This window comes from Camellia sinensis, chromosome 8 (assembly GCF_055761805.1).
Source record: "Camellia sinensis isolate YWXY chromosome 8, ASM5576180v1, whole genome shotgun sequence".
Taxonomy (NCBI): Eukaryota; Viridiplantae; Streptophyta; class Magnoliopsida; order Ericales; family Theaceae; genus Camellia; species Camellia sinensis.
In genome coordinates this window covers 145,583,708-145,600,742 of record NC_138968.1, presented here as the reverse complement: position 1 = coordinate 145,600,742, position 17,035 = coordinate 145,583,708, and the positions used below count along the sequence as shown (strand labels likewise).

Here is a 17,035-nt window from a genome sequence, read left to right as displayed (position 1 = left end):
AATATCTAAAAGAGGCCTTTATATACAATAGCATTATACAAACTAAATACTAAGAGTTAATTTGGTAGTTGAAATACTCTTTCATTTGCGATAATGTTTCATATTTTCTTTTATCTCTTAGTAAAAAAAAATTATTATACAAGTAATAAATTTTTTTTTTTTTATTTTACTAGTATAAGTTATCCCTATCATAATATTTAAGTGAGTTTCGAATTATCCAACTTCATTCTTCAATTTATATAAGAGTTATTAATGTACACAATGAAACAAAATAGGATTATCATCCTATCTACAGTGACAACATCATAACCCAGGTAGGAAGCAAAATAGGCCCGACTTGTCTCGCAAGTGCTTGCGTGCTGTTAACTGTGGAGCTGCCACATACCCCCCTTTGCATGCCAGTCCCCTATTGCTATGCGGCCACGCCCATCTCCTTCACCATCCTCGTCATCCAACCCCTCTCCTCTCTCTCTACTCTCTCTCTCTCTCTCTCTCTCTCTCCGCCCTATATATATCTCTCACTCCTCTTTTGCTACCCTCATTCAACACAAATCTTCTTCTCTCTCTAGAAAATTTCACATCATGGGTAGTGTTTGTGCAGAGCAGCAACACAAGCTCCACGCCTCCCACCAACTCCTTCTCCACAAAAAATCACTCCGAGAGATCGACATTCCGCCGCGAAAACTCCTCAGCCGCCGCGCCACCGCCGCCAACGATTCTTTTTCCGACATGTTCTCTGACTCCCCGAGGACTGCCGAGGAAACCCTCCTCCAGAAATTCCTTCCCTATAATGGCGGCGATGACGATGATGATGACGATCCTTACTCTTCGGACACCTTCCGGATGTATGAGTTTAAAGTCAGGCGGTGCAGTCGTAGCCGAAGCCATGACTGGACGGACTGTCCTTTTGCTCATCCCGGCGAAAAAGCTCGCCGGAGAGATCCCAGACGGTACAATTATTCTGGTACCGTCTGCTCTGATTTTCGTCGCGGCAGTTGTAGCCGAGGCGAAAATTGCGAGTTTGCACACGGGGTGTTTGAGTGTTGGCTCCACCCGGCTCGGTATCGTACCGAGGCCTGTAAGGACGGTAAGAATTGCAAGCGGAAGGTATGTTTCTTCGCTCACTCGCCTCGGCAGCTCCGCCTGTTGCCGCCACCATCCGACGGCAATTCTCCTCCTGCGCCGCCGCAAGTGTATTCTCCGGCGGCGGAGAGGATGTACCGGAATTCGAACCATTGCTGTGTGTTTTGTCACTCGGTCGCAGCTTCTCCGACTTCTACACTAATGGGTGTGTCTCATTCGTCGCCACCATTGTCGCCGTCGCTGTCTCCGCCTCTCTCGCCAGTGAAATCGAGGTCGATGAGCGGGCTTTCCCCAATATCGCGGTACGGGAGTGGCGAAAGGTGTGGATTGAGTCAGTTCAATCCTGGTGCTGTGAATTACAAAGATGAGTTGAATGAGATAATGAATTCTTTGGAGTCTATGAATGTCAATGAAACTCCAAATTCAGCTACCAACAAGAGAAATCTTTCGTGGGTCGATGTTAATTTCAACAATGGTGATGATCAACCTCAGTTCAATCTCTCTCCATCGACCTCAAGCCCTTCTGTGTCTAGAGATCGATTCAGTTCAAGCAAGACCTTCATTGATGACAAGCTCAATGACAATGGTTTGGCTTGCCCTGATCTTGGTTGGGTCAATGATCTTTTGACGTAAATTATTATGATGATGATGATGATGAAAAGATGAAGCAGAGGATGAAGATCGTCTGCATATATAGTCATGCACCATCCATATATATACTTGATCAAGCATATATATATATATATGTGTGTGTGTGTGTGTGTGTGATTTGGTGTGTGTATTGTTTTTACTCAGATTTTCTTTGCAAGTCTATTCCTTTTATCTGTAAGTGTTTAACTCAAGAGTGTGATTTTGACGTCTTTTTTTAAATAAGAGAGATTGTTTTGATGTATTGAATTGAATTTGAATTGTAAACAGCGAATGAAATTATGATTCTCTCTTCTAAATTTTTTTCCTTCAAAATATTCCCTCTGGAATATTTTATAACATATCTACCAGCTCAAGAATACTGACTAACAATATAAGAAAAGAATAAGTGGAAAATAATATTAAATTTTATATTTGATAAGAATTAACTTTCTGATTTTTTTTTTTAATTTTTATTTTATTTAGTGTTGAAAAGAACCAATTGAAAATACTTTATTTGGTGTCTATAATTCATATAACTTTTTGAAAGAGCTGAGCTGGCATAGCAAATCTGGAAAGCTACGTGGCGAACTTGGATGCAAAGTAGAAGAGTCGTGGCATGATTTGGGGATGGGATCACGCATGCATGGTACTAAATTAAGGACTGCTTAACAGGTGTGGATTGGGGAGTGATTTTTGGATACTTCTGCTTAAAATGTGGGAAAATTACAAATCGACTGTATTTTTTAAAAATAATTATTCATACATACAAAAATTTATGATTTTCATAATTAAAATTTATAAATTTTATCATTGATCTGAGTTTTTTTTTTATTTTTTTTTTTCCAATACCTTTCATGATTTGTTATTTCTCTTTAAAATTTTAAACAAATTTAGCTTAACTAGTCTCAAATTGTTTTCAAATCTTTAAACCCCAAATTACCCATATATCAAAACTAAAAAAAAAAAGAACAAAAAAAGAAAAAGAAAAAGTAATACAACTATTGGGAGAAATTTATTGGCCAAAATTTGTACATTTTACTAAGAGTTTAGGTAATACAATCTTCAATTCCATGTCTTTAATTGAACAGTAAAGACTTAAGAATAAAATTTTAAAAGTCATCCTAGCAAACCATTAGAAATTTGCCTGGTCCTTAACTTTAATTAGGTGTTTATGCTTTATTTTTCTTATATTTGTTAAAAAAATTCTCTCTTACCTTTTGGTTATGTTTTAATCAAGGATTTGAGAAGAGATTATTAGCATCTTTAAGCCAACTGCCCTTGAAAAATGTTAAAAACTGCAATTTGTCTCTAAAAAAAATTTTGTTGAGAAAATTATCTTTAAAAAACAGTTGAAAAGTGTAATTAATCCCTTAAAAATATTTCAGGGTACAATTTACCCATTGAAAGTAAGAAGTGTGCAAAAAAGTCTGACACGCTAATTTAATGTACCCTGAACCGTCACATATTTCTTCTGTCATCCAATAGTCAAAAATAAATTTTCAAGCCATATTTCATTATTTTAAACCAAATGATATATATATATATATATATATATTCTCATCTAATAATCTTTTTTTTTGAACGGACATCTAATAATCTGATGGTTGCTAAATGGACAAACGGAACCCACAGTACTACTTTTTCTCCTATTCCATAAACCTATCGCCCAATCAAACATCGCCTCGTGTTACCGCAATACAGAAGATATAAGCGAGAAACTAATCAATACTTTCAAAATAAGTTTAAGTACTATTTCAAATTAATAATGCCTCACATGTTAAAAATTTTAAAAAGAACATGTCAATATCAATTAACAAATAAAAGAGAGCATTACCCTAAAAATATTGAATAAGGAATATTTTGAAAAGTTAGTAAAAAGTCAGCTTCTACCTTTTTATCTATTTTTGGTCATATTACCTCTCACATAACTTACTTACAAAAAGACAAAATAAACTAAAAAAGTCAAAAAATTAACTTTTTACTAACTTTTCAAAATACTCTTATTTCTTGATCCAAAGGGCTATGATAAATGCATGCATCGGTCCATATGTACCGTGAATTTGCCAAGCCAAGCATAGTGATAGCAACATGGCATGGTGTACCTTTTTCCATCACTGTAGATTTGTATGCATTCTTCGTGTTTCCTCGGAGGGGTACTTATCTCTGTTTGGACAGCTAAAATAGTAGGGTAAGGACCATGAGGGACTGTTTGGCATGACCTAAGGGGTTTGTAACAGTGATGATGGGTTAGGTGGATCATTGTCAACAGATTAGAAGGAATGGTGTGGGGGACCCTGTGGGGGTAGGGAGGGGAGAGAGAAGCCCCATGCTTAAGTGACCTTTGCTAGGGTAAGGGTGAGGGAGGGGGGAGGATATGGGGTCCCCCACATGCCTTTGCAATAACTCACAGACCCAAGTTAACTAAACCTAGCCCCACGCACCATATTCTTCAAGCCACCTCATATTTTTCCCTTGAAGAATTGAATGCTCTTCATGGGACAATAGGTCCGTAATTCCTCATGAGTCATACATGTGATTCACCTCACCTAGGCCCCATCGTTGACAAATAGGTAGCTCACTGGTTAAGAGCCCCTTCGTCAAACCCTCATTTGGATTTCAAGTCTCATCCCTTTTATTTCTTTTAGATAATGTTTGAATTATAAATTTGAATAGAAATTTAAAAAATGAAAATAAAAAACATAAGTGAAATGTAAATGTAAATGCAAATAAAATATAATAACATTTCATCTATACCCACTTTTTTTTTTTTTTTTAACTGAAATTTATGATCCAAGCATAACTTTATATTAGAGGAAAAAAACAAAAATGAACAAAATAAAAAAAATAAAACAAAATTTGTGCCTATAAATTTACCTACACCTAAAACAAATTTAGACCAAACATTAATTTTTCTAGATATATTTTTGCTCACAATTTCTGATTGTATAACATTGCACAATTTCTAGTTGGAAAATAAGAAAAATAATATCACGTTAGTGAAAAATTTGCTACATAGTTGGCTTAATGAATACCACTAATCACATCACCTAAACCTAATGGGCCACACCTTTTTTAAAAAGAACTAACCCTAATATCTTGTAGGCTCATCAAATAGTGTGGTCAGCTTAATCTGTCCATATGACAGCCACATGAAGATAGAACTCTTGAAATATTTACACATCATTCACATGTTTTAAAAAACATTTCATTTTGCAAACTAATCAGGGACATGGCCTTTTAATCATTTCATCTAATCCATAACCCACTTATGAAAACTAGTCATTTTCTAGCCAAGCCAGGACACAACGTTGTCATGGCATTTCACAAAATTTTCAAAGGTAACTCAATCATTAAGCTACTGAGACTACGCCTAAAGACCACAATAGAATTTTAAAAAACTCTTATTATCAAAGACTTGAAAAAGATATTTAGTCTGAGACTTTCAAAATCCTGAGCCACTATTGAAAGGTGCCTTCCACAACCTTATGAATTAGCAAATTTCAAATAAACCACATTGTTCCATTGTAAAACCACCTGTCATAATACAACATTTCTGAAAGAATGGTTACTTCTAGCTAGCATTGTCCATTCAGATAATTCCAGAATTAGATAATATTTAAGGTGATGCTCAGTTGTTCTCATCAAGATATACAAGACAAAAATTGCACATAATAATATTTACAATAACTCGTACATTCATTTTGCACGGTCAACAGTTCCGAATTATGTATATATGCAGTAACCAGTTATCCAAGAACACAATAGCTCAATTATGCCGCCAAACGACTTAGTAGAACTCAGTTATCCTTGCAATTTCTTGAATAACTCGAAGACAATCTAGACTGAGACTGAAAGAAATCGAGTTGTGTACCTGATCCGAAGGATCTTCTTGTGGCAGCATTTGGGGAATCTGACAGTAGAGGTTCACACACTGGGTTTCGGTTCTTGGGTTGAGTAATAGATAATGGACTAATAGTTAATGGAGTAACATCTTTCTCAAGCAATCGTAGCTGTGGCTCTATATTTCCCAATGACAATATCGGCCCTCCCAAACGTTCAGCTTTCTGAAGTATGTTGATTTTGCTCGATCTGTAAGTATACCTGAAATACTTCAGAGCTAGCACCGGACCCATCCCTGCCGCCACAATCAACTGAAAAAGAATATATTGCAGTTCCAGTTAGGATATAAGTTCCTCACGTACCCAATGAAAGCATGTTAGTGCAATGGTTTTTGATTTGATTTGATTTATTTATTTGACTAGTATAATGATTTTTTTTTTTTTTCACTTCTGGGCAAAACGACAACACTCCTGTGTACAATGTAGCAAGTTGTAACCGGTCATCTAAGTAGCCAGAGATGAAATTTTGAGAAGATCTGCATGCTTAAAAGCATGGACAGACACATGACATGATTTGGACACAACACGAACATGCAAATTTTCAAAAAATGTAGGACATGATACATCATGGGTTTTATATACTTATTGTGTCATATATTTGAACATTATATATTTATTCTCACCAAATTCATCAATCTTCACTATGTTGCTCTATTGAAAAACAAATAATAATAACAATAATAATAAAAAAGAGACATTGCATGTCCCCAGCATGTCTGACTAGAAAAAAAAAAAGAAAAAATGGGACACTTTGTTTAGTGTGTCTGACACATGTCTGTGTCCAAAACGTGTAAATGAAAGGGAACATAAAATGAGAAGTAAAACTCACAAGCATAGTTTTCCAATAAGATGGCTGTCTACAGAGGCGGAACATGATCGTGTACATCCCTGACGATGGCACGCCACTAACAATCCAGTTGATGATATAAAAACCAACCAGATTCCCCCATATGGCTAAATGTTGCAATATTGTGAATGAGCTACACACATAAAACAAACAAAAGTATAGCAGTTAAAACGGACTAAATTAATTTCAATGCAATATTTCTCATTCATATCTTCTTATTATAGCAACATTGGGGGTTTGTAATTGCACTGATTATACCCATTTTTTATATGAAAAGAAATCAAGAAGTCAAAATTATGTTGATGAACATGATTAACCAAATAATAACGTACTTTGTCTCTAATGCAACAACAAAAGCCTGCAACCAAATACATCCAGAGAGTGCCACCATCGAAATTTCCTCCATTTCACTTTTTTCGAAAGCATAAGCATGTATGGTTATCACAAATACTACAATTGCCTGCAAACCATCTCCATTATCAGCACAACGGAAGTAAGGAAAATGGTAACATGGTAATAGAGAATAATATATTCATTTTTAATTCTATCTTTCCTAGTCTTACCACACATCCATCTAAGCATTCTCATCTCAATTACATTCATTTTATGAAACTCATTGTTTCCTAGTCGCACAATATTATGATGTAAAATAATAAACAGCACTCACATGGAACAGAGACCGCCCAAACCATCCAGCAAATGTGCTAGGATTAAGAAGCCTGTTTCAAGAACGATCCTATTTTAGTTTAATTCCTAGCAGGAAGAATCTGAGCAAGAGATAGCAAAGGACCCAGTTTCCCATCCCAACAAATGCAATAGTTACTATAAGTGAAAACGAATTCTTATCTTTTCTTTTAATCGTGAAAGCAAAAGAATGTGGATAAAGAGCAGAAAATCACAACCTTCCCGCTTGGCAGTAAAATAAAATTTGTGGATGCTGCATCACAATACTTTCACCAAGATCTTTGTCAAGGACACTGACTAAAACAGGGATGCTAGTGTAGAAAACATTATAAGCCATCAAACTGACGGAATTGAAAAGACTGGTACCCGAGACGCCTGAAATAAATGAGAAACTGAATGTGTTCTAGTGTTAGTACATCAGAAAACTAAAAAAATATAAGTTGCGGAAGAGCAGAATAAAGAGAAGAATAATGCTATATGTACCAATTGATATACTAATTAGTGTACCAATTGATGATATGGCATAATTTAAGAGGTTTTTGAAATTTGTAATATGATTACTGAGTGGGGTCAATAATAATGTCATAACTAGTGTTGGTACACTAGTTAGTATATTAATTGGTGCACATAGCACCACCGTAAAGAGAAGCCACCACATGATAACTCACAAGATTTGGATGAAACATATCACTAGGGATTTATAAAACGAATATTGGGATAGAAATGCTGTGCGATTGTACGAATACCGCCCATGAACAAGTATCAACCTTTGCAGAAACCTAAACTCTGCAAGACAAGAAATAGTTGATGCCATTGTCAACATAGGGAAGCTCAAATCCAGGCCAAATATCAGAAAACAAACATATGAAATACCCATACACGAAGACAAAGTATGTCATAATCTAATCTAGCACCTATAAAAATGTGACAGATTTCATAAAAACTAGATCATGTCTCTGATGCAAATTAAACACTTCACTTGGGAAGAACATCGAAAAAATCGAAATAACATTTCTCAAAAGGAAGAGTAAGCAATCAAAATTGCACCTATTTTATTTAGAAGCATGCAACCATATTAACAACTTAAGCTCATAGCCGAGTTAGGGGTCAACAATTTATCTTGGTACCAAAGCAATAAATTGATACTGTGTTCAAATCTTACTGACCCGTTAACTATAATACTTACATGTGTTTGGCCCACTTATGGAGGAGAGCCTAACCACACATGAGGGGCATGCTGAGGATATAAATTAAAAAGTAACCGCTCTCTCTAACAGCTTGAGCTTTAAGATGGGTTGGTGGTCAACAATTTATCATTAAGTATTACAACTAGAAGGCGCAAGTTAAATTCATATGCAATATATATAAATTAACTATCAAAAATAATATTAGAAAAGTGATCTGGAATAACTTCCAGTCCATAAATTGAAACATGTAGCATCAAGAACTTACTCCCAATGCTATAATCAGCTGCCCTTGCTGCCTGTAGTCCTTCTCTACCGCTAATTCCAACCCCAATATCTGCTTGTTGTATCATCCTCACATCATTCCCACCATCCCCAATGGCCAATGTTCTGTAGTCACAGGATTTTAAGAGCTCCACAAGCTGCAAAGGTTAAAATTAAAAATATATATATAAAAAATATTTTAAAAAAGTACCTATAAAGTTAAGAAGAAAACATAAATAATCCAACGGTATTTCTCGGGGAGAGGCCATTGTGATGACAATAACTGCACTATAAAGAACTAGCTTTAACAGTATGCAAACAAGTATGAGGGGCTTAGCTCAAAGTAAATTTACCCTACAGGGTAAAGCGAATTTCTCTATGGAAACATTAAACCTGAGTCCGAAACACAACAAATGACGGGTTAAAACTGAGATCGCTATATTACAGGCTTTTTAATTTTTTTAGTAACTTTTTGGCTATTAAGCTAAAATACTAGCATGCCAAACGAGGCCTTAATTATGTGAATTAGTAGTCCTAAACCGATCCAATCCGTGTTTAAATGGATTGGTTCGGATGATTCCATGATTTAAACGGATTGGATTGGTTCCAATTTTTCAGGAACTATAGATAATGAATTGGTCATAATTTTACCCCAATTCGAACCAATCCAAACTATGTTCACCCCTAATTGATTATAATCTAAATACCTTGGTTATTTTAGGTAGTAGGTTACAAGTTGTTTTTTCTTTTCCTTTTTTTGTTTTTTGTTTTTTTAAGAAAAATATTCAAAAGAAATTAAAAACTAAAAAACTACTTTTAATCTCTTTGTCAAAAGAGGCTATAAACTAGTTGTGTTATACTTAGAGGGATTTGGGAATCCTGCTGTGCCTTGAAGGCACAGCAGGCTGATGTGCTCTCTTGTGGAGCATCGCCATGAGCCTCTTTCAATAATTTGAACCGTTCATATTGTAGAGTTTGTCAAGTAGATCACCCATATAAAAAATCAAGTTGATTAGATATCTACAACCCCAAAACAAAACCATATTTGTTTTTATAAAAATTAACGGTTAACATAATTTTCATAAATTTTTTAAAATAATTGGGACATAATCATGAGGTTACAAATATTTGATTAACTTGAGTTTTTACATGGATACTATTCTTAACGAACCATACAATATGAATAGTACAAATTATAAAAAAACACTCGGGACAACTTCTCACAAAGGAACACATCGGGCTATTGTGCCTTGAAGGCATAGCCGCACCCCCAAATCCGTGCTTAGTGGTGTGCCCAGTGGGATTGGTATGTTTTTTTAGAAGAGAGAATTAGATTACCCATCCATGAGGTCTATTAAAATTATGCTTGGTTGTATTAAAATTAGTCCATTTGAACCACCAATCCTCTTAAGAGTGGGATTAGCATACCCATTGAAAAATTAGGACTATTAATCTGAAGACTGAAGATGAAAGACCATTTTGCCCTCTTTTCACGAAAAATAACAGTCACTTTTTATACAATGAGAACTTTTATGTAGTTTTATAGATTTAATATGTAACGCCCCAAAAATAATACAACTAATCCATTCCATGGGATTAAAAAATATAACAGAAATGTTACACTTTCATCCATCAGAATTCGTATTACAAAAATGATTACATGCGTTACATTCATAAACTTTCATCCTGAATCTACAACATGTAATACAAGTTGATAATAACAAAATAAATGCCCTACGGGCTTATATCTTTCCAAGATATCACTTGGTTATAACAAAAGAAAGAGTTCTAAGCTCTATACATGTAAAACTCTCGGCTTGAATAAACATTTAAACATAAATATAACAAAAATAGAGCCTTCAGCCCTCAGTCTTCTCAAGCTAAGTCCTTGGAAGAAGCATGTCACCAGTTGTGACAACCCTTACCTCTGATTAGCATTAATTCATGATTAAGCATGATAAGAAATTGATTACGAGGAAATCCTAAATTGGTTGCATGAGTGTGTTGCTTTAATTGCATTTCTATCTGTTTGTTACAGAAATGCTTTAAGCCATTTTCTAAAACTCATGGGAACTCCCTCTGTAACGGATACAGTGGTGTCACCATGCTTGACTCTGTTCATGAAAAACGGCTTAACAAATGTTCGATCATTGTATGACATCTGTCGTTTGAAGGGAGCCTTCACTTCCTTATTCACAGTCACCGGAAAGACATCTAAACTTGCTTCATCGAAAAAATTAGAGAAAGTTGTGGACCCTCTTCTTTTGCCGATCTTACCAGTACTACTACGGTAATGAATACAAGCCTTGCTAATGACCCAGCTCCCAGAATCAGTACGTTTCCTCTTCATTGTTTGAATGAATGAGCAAACACAGAACAAAACCAATTTAAAACAAAAACAAAAAATAATAATAATAATAATAATAATAATAAAAAATAAATAAACAGAAAAGAAAATGAAAGAGATGAGGGGTCGGACGCTTAAAGTCTCACCACAATCTAGAACTCGCTCATGGATTGTTCTTCGGCCATTGACATTGTCCTAGAGTGATTTCTGGTAACTTCCTCTCTCTCTCTCTCTCTCTCTCTCTCTCTCTCTCTCTCTGTGTATGTGCCGTTTTGGCACCTTGCAATTTCTGGGTAACTTCTTTTTCTCTCTATGTGCCGTTTTGACAACTTAAAAACAAAAAAAAAAGCGTTTTGCAGCTCTTCCCCAAAAAAAGAGTCAAATGACTTTTTACTATTAAAAGAGTCAAACAATGATCGAACATTTTTTTTTTAAGTTGTCAAAACGGCACATAGAGAGAAAAAAGAAGTTATCCAGAAATTGCAAGTTGCCAAAACGGCACATACAGAGAGAGAGAGAGAGAAAAAGGAAGTTACCAGAAATCACTCCAGGACAATGTCAATGGCCGAAGAACAATCCATGAGCGAGTTCTAGAGGGGAGGAGGTCTGGATTGTGGTGAGACTTTAAGCGTCCGACCCCTCATCTCTTTCATTTTCTTTTCTGTTTATTTATTTTTTATTTTTATTATTATTATTATTTTTTGTTGTTGTTGTTCTTGTTTTAAATTGGTTTTGTTCTGTGTTTGCTCATTCATTCAGAGAATGAAGAGGAAACGCACTGATTCTGGGAGCTGGGTCATTAGCAAGGCTCGTATTCATTACCGTAGTAGTACTGGTAAGATCGGCAAAAGAAGACGGTCCACAACTTTCTCTAATTTTTCCGATGAAGCAAGTTTAGATGTCTTTCCGGTGACCGTGAATAAGGAAGTGAAGGCTCGCTTCAAACGACAGATGTCATACAATGATCGAACATTTGTTAAGCCGTTTTTCATGAACAGAGTCAAACATGGTGACACCACTGTATCCGTTACAGAGGGAGTTCCCATGAGTTTTAGAAAATGGCTTAAAGCATTTCTGTAACAAACAGATAGAAATGCAATTAAAGCAACACACTCATGCAATCAATTTAGGATTTACTCTTAATCAATTTCTTATCATGCTTAATCGTGAATTAACGCTAATCAGAGGTGAGGGTTGTCACAACTGGTGACATGCTTCCTCCAAGCACTTAGCTTGAGAAGACTGAGGGCTGAAGGCTCTATTTTTGTTATATTTATGTTTAAATGTTTATTCAAGCCGAGAGCTTTACATGTATAGAGCTTAGGACTCTTTCTTTTGTTGTAAGCAAGTGATATCTTGGAAAGATATAAGCCCGTAGGGCATTTATTTTGTTATTATCAACTTGTATTACATGTTGTAGATTTAGGATGAAAGTTTATGAATGTAACGCATGTAATCATTTTTGTAATACGAATTCTGATGGATGAAAGTGTAACATTTCTATTATATTTTTTAATCCCACGGAATGGATTAGTTGTATTATTTTTGGGGCGTTACATATTAAATCTATAAAATTACATAAAAGTCCTCATTGTATAAAAAGTGACTGTTATTTTTCGTGAAAAGAGGGCAAAATGGTCTTTCATCTTCAATCTTCAGATTAATAGTCCTAATTTTTCAATGGGTATGCTAATCCCACTCTTAAGAGGATTGGTGGTTCAAATGGACTAATTTTAATACAACCAAGCATAATTTTAATAGACCTCATGGATGGTTAATCTAATTCTCTCTTCTAAAAAATCAGAAAACATACCAATCCCACTGGGCACACCTCTAAGTTGTCAAAACGGCACAGAGAGAGAAAAGAAATTATCCAGAAATTGCAAGTTGCCAAAACGGCACATACAGAGAGAGAGAGAGAGAAAAATGAAGTTACTAGAAATCACTCCAGGACAATGTCAATGGCCGAAGAACAATCCATGAGCGAGTTCTAGAGGGGAGGAAGTCTGGATTGTGGTGAGACTTTAAGCGGCCGACCCCTCATCTCTTTCATTTTCTTTTTTGTTTATTTATTTTTTATTTTTTATTATTATTATTATTATTATTTTTTTGTTGTTCTTGTTTTAAATTGGTTTTGTTCTGTTTGCTCATTCATTCAGAGAATGAAGCGGAAACGTACTGATTCTGGGAGCTGGGTCATTAGCAAGGCTCGTATTCATTACCGTAGTAGTACTGGTAAGATCGGCAAAAGAAGAGGGACCACAACTTTCTCTAATTTTTCCGATGAAGCAAGTATCTGATGGAAAGTATTAGACACATCCTATGTTACACGGACTCTTCAAAATAAATCAAATACCCGTGTCGGACACGCGACACTCGGATAAAGGTATGGGATATGTGTCGGATACTTTTCAACGGATACTTCTTATATAATTGTATATAACACTATTATTATATGTACATATTGTTGCATAATTGCTATAAATGTCTTTTTGACACTGTAAGTTATATATAACACCATTTTATCTCACATACTTCATTAATTTATAAAAATCTGGCATTTTTTTGCCGAGTCTGTGTACCCTTAAATTTATAATTTTATGAGTCCAACCTCTGGATACATACCCACACCCGACACCCATACCCGAGTCCATGTAACATAGGACACATCCCATGCCCTTGCCCAAGTGTCGGATGTCCAACATGGATATTTGATTTATTTTGAAGGGTCTGTGCTACATAGATTAAGAATCTTACAATCTACAGAAATTAAATTAGCAACTAATAGCACCATAGAGAGAATCATGTCTAAAGGTATAATCACTTTTAATTAACATCAATATAAATTAACTCAACAGGTTAAAGGCCATGCCATGTAAATCCTAATTCATATTGTTTTTCCCTGCTCCTGTAAAAAAATAATGTAACTCCATACCATAATTATTGGTGGGTTAGATACATCGTTTGTCAAGAAAACTTATCATCTCCCTTTCCTTTTTTTGTTTTGTCATTTTAATGTCGAAATTTAATTTGATATTTTGCTAGCAGCTTTAGTTTAATTGACCATGTACAAACACACTTATTGCAGACTTCTTCCAAACCTCCTTAGGTAAGTTTTCTTCAAAACATAACTAGTTCTAAATATTTGCAGTCTACTGACTGACTTGCAGTTATGATGTGTTGAAAGCCATTAAAAATAACTCAAACCAAAAGTTTAACGAAGACCACAACCTTCATCTGGACTTGCTGACCACTGCCGCCTAGTTTCCCATTATTTTTTTCATTTTTCCGTAAGTGTGCCTTTTTTTAAAAAAAGAACAATAAACAAAAAAACCCCAATAAATGCGAAAAAAAATTGAACTCGAGAAAGGGCATCACAATGCATGAGGAACCCGTCACTACAGGGTCTAAGCAGGTGCAAATAAAAAATGAATTACAGAATTTAAAACAACCTACAAACAATTACAATGAATAGCCCATTCGAGAACTAATAGAGAGCACCTGTGCTTTTTGAGATGGTGTAACACGGCAACATATGGCTGTCCTTGACAAAATTGCTAACTCAGTGAATGCTTTCTTGTAATCCTTAAGTGCAATTTCAAGAGCCCATCCATCAATAACAAAAGCCACGTCCTGCTACAAATAATATAACTGATTCAAAAAGACTTTCAAGGAAGATGTTAAAGTGCTCTCCATTGCCAACAGGACAAAGTATTGGAGAACTAGTTACGGAATTTTTAGATGCAATATTATGATGGAGCCAAATCCATACCTTGGCTTCTGAAGTTGTTATTCTCATCGTAAGCAAAACTCTCTCTAAACTTCTACTTACTTCATCTTCAGTTTTGCCATTTATTAACAGGAGCTGGCCTTTAGGCTCTGCCAACAAGTCAGGAAATAGTAAAAGTTAATGGTGAGGAATATTCGAAGACAATTGAAAAACACGAGAAGACTTTTTTTAACTTTAGCACATTCCATTCCATTGTCTTCAAAAGCTGCATTCTTATTGTAATATCCTTACTGTTGAATTTAAATGCAAAATGTTAAACATGAGAAACAGATGAGTTTTTAACTCCAGATGGCTGATATGCAAAACTACTGTTTGTGCATGCATTTAGGGTGCACCACCTTGATCACTTGTAAACAACCATTTCTCAAATGTATACCAAATCAAAAACCAAACAATAATTCTGATTTTAAAAAAATTTGAACAAAAAGAAACCTTTGATTACAAGACTTCATCAGGAATCTACCAATCACGATTCCCCCAAGGATGAAGGACATCCGATATGGGTAATCAATATAGGATCTGAACTAAAAGAAACTCAGGCCAGAACTAATCGGCTTCTCTCATTAGCTTGGAAATATTTTTGTCCAAAGTTATTCCTCTGTCCCATTTTTTTGTACATGAAAATTCCAACTTTATAAGGGGACGCACTGAATGTGTTCACACCCAACTAATATAGTCTGAATTACCAAAACTATTATTCTATTAAAAGCATTCACGCTCATTTAGAAAAGGATAATATTGTAAAATCACAAGATTACATTCGACTTTTCAAAATGGACAACCATTTTAAAATGGGACGGAGGGAGTAGATAAAAACTATTCATTTAATTTCAACATGTGTAATCAATATAGGACAGTGAGCAGAGCAAAAAACAACTGATCCACCTGGGGATACAAAATTGCATGAAAGAGCAATTTGTATGGCAGTATTCTGCTTGTCTCCAGTTAGCATCCAAAAGTTTATTCCAGCTTTTCTAAGTGACTCAATTGTTTCCGGTACACCATCCTGGAAAATTATATAAGAAGATAACAAATCAAGTCCGAAGTCTAAAAGTTAGCGGATGCATGAAGGACATCTGCCCCCACACAAAAAACGAGTTAAATACAGGTTAAATCACAGTGTCCCAACAAAAATGCTTGCCTGTAGACGATCCTCTATGGCAGCAATCCCAAGGATTTCAAAGTCATGCTCTAATCTTTGGCAGACCTCAGCTACTCTCCACTGCAAAATAAAAGATTGAGGAAACAAAGTAAGTCAATGACCAACTTCCATGCGAGCAGGTATACATGCACATTCTCATAGAAGAAAAAGAAGAAAATAAAAATAAAATTAAGATGTACACCTTACCTCCCTATCCACCAATGTGCTATTAGCCTCTTTAAACAATGAAGACCATTCTCGATATTCATCTTCCTCTAATTCACGCCAAGCCAAGCATAATGTTCGCAGTCCCATTTGAGCATATTGTTCAACTGCATCGGCAGAAGTCCTTGTTTGTTGTCCTGAATAGTTTGCAGTTAGAGAATACCTAAGCAGTTGAAAAGCATCACTAAATTCAAACTCAATAATTAACAAATAAATGCTCACAACCCATTTTTGACTCTTCACACTTAAAAAAGCATATCATGCAAGCAGCCTAGTCACAACAAAATAAAACTCTTGGGTACTCTTATCACCTTGAGAAGTAGCCCGAATCTCATGTTCTAACTGATGCCGTTTTGCAAAATTGGACTGAACACAGAGACGAGAGAGATGATCCCAAATTTCTTTGGCAGTAATAAACTTTGCAAAATATCATGATTTATCAAAGAGATGATCAAAACTCAGGTAGAATGAGTGAGAGAGTGAGGTTGAGTGTTTTTGTCGGGGGAGCTTCTGAGCTGCGAATCGAACAGAAGCTTATCACCATTCAGGTGGATTCTGAATCCAGAGGAGGCTTAGTGGAGATCATTGAGAGGAATCGATTTCGAAGTTACAATTTGAAGATAGATCTGGGGGGTGTTTCTTGGGCCATTAAAGCCTTGCGACAGGTATGGAGCCAGCATTATGACCGACCTTTCTTCTCCAAATACACAAGTAGTTCAGCAGTTTTTTGGATTCAGAAATTTAGTAACAAGGGAGGTATCTTTGTTGAGATGTCAAAATGGGAGGCTGGGGTGAAACACAACAACATCATCATTCCAGCAGGGGTTGATGGTCAGGGATGGCAGGCAATGGCCAAGATGCTGGAACGAATCATCCATGGAGGTATCAGGGTTTCAGATGTTGAAAGGAATGTAAGGTCTACAGATAAAAAGGGCCATAAT

General features: G+C 35.6%; 2 protein-coding genes across 5 annotated transcripts in view; one reads left to right on the top strand and one right to left on the bottom strand.

Moving 5' to 3' along the window:
• Positions 1 to 208: 208 nt before the first annotated feature.
• Positions 209 to 2,030, top strand: LOC114262231 (zinc finger CCCH domain-containing protein 2). Its single transcript, XM_028202580.2, has one exon. The coding sequence runs from the start codon at positions 415 to 417 to the stop codon at positions 1,714 to 1,716; it is 1,302 nt and encodes a 433-aa protein (XP_028058381.2). The 5' UTR covers positions 209 to 414; the 3' UTR covers positions 1,717 to 2,030.
• A 3,181-nt stretch (positions 2,031 to 5,211) lies between these two features.
• The window catches only part of LOC114262232 (phospholipid-transporting ATPase 2), a 33,380-nt gene continuing 21,556 nt past the window's right edge, over positions 5,212 to 17,035 (bottom strand). For 2 of the 4 annotated variants that reach the window (XM_082883673.1, XM_082883674.1), the window contains exons 14-25: positions 16,077 to 16,231; positions 15,870 to 15,950; positions 15,614 to 15,734; positions 14,711 to 14,817; positions 14,440 to 14,574; positions 8,596 to 8,749; positions 7,812 to 7,929; positions 7,362 to 7,535; positions 7,127 to 7,178; positions 6,792 to 6,919; positions 6,442 to 6,592; positions 5,212 to 5,864 (exon numbers count right to left, since the gene is read on the bottom strand). In XM_082883673.1, the coding sequence (XP_082739799.1) occupies positions 5,511 to 5,864; positions 6,442 to 6,592; positions 6,792 to 6,919; positions 7,127 to 7,178; positions 7,362 to 7,535; positions 7,812 to 7,929; positions 8,596 to 8,749; positions 14,440 to 14,574; positions 14,711 to 14,817; positions 15,614 to 15,734; positions 15,870 to 15,950; positions 16,077 to 16,231 (1,730 nt within the window). In that variant the 3' untranslated portion in view covers positions 5,212 to 5,510. The remainder of the gene's footprint in view (positions 5,865 to 6,441; positions 6,593 to 6,791; positions 6,920 to 7,126; positions 7,179 to 7,361; positions 7,536 to 7,811; positions 7,930 to 8,595; positions 8,750 to 14,439; positions 14,575 to 14,710; positions 14,818 to 15,613; positions 15,735 to 15,869; positions 15,951 to 16,076; positions 16,232 to 17,035) is intronic. The other 2 variants (XM_082883675.1, XM_082883676.1) reach the window with 1 other exon arrangement.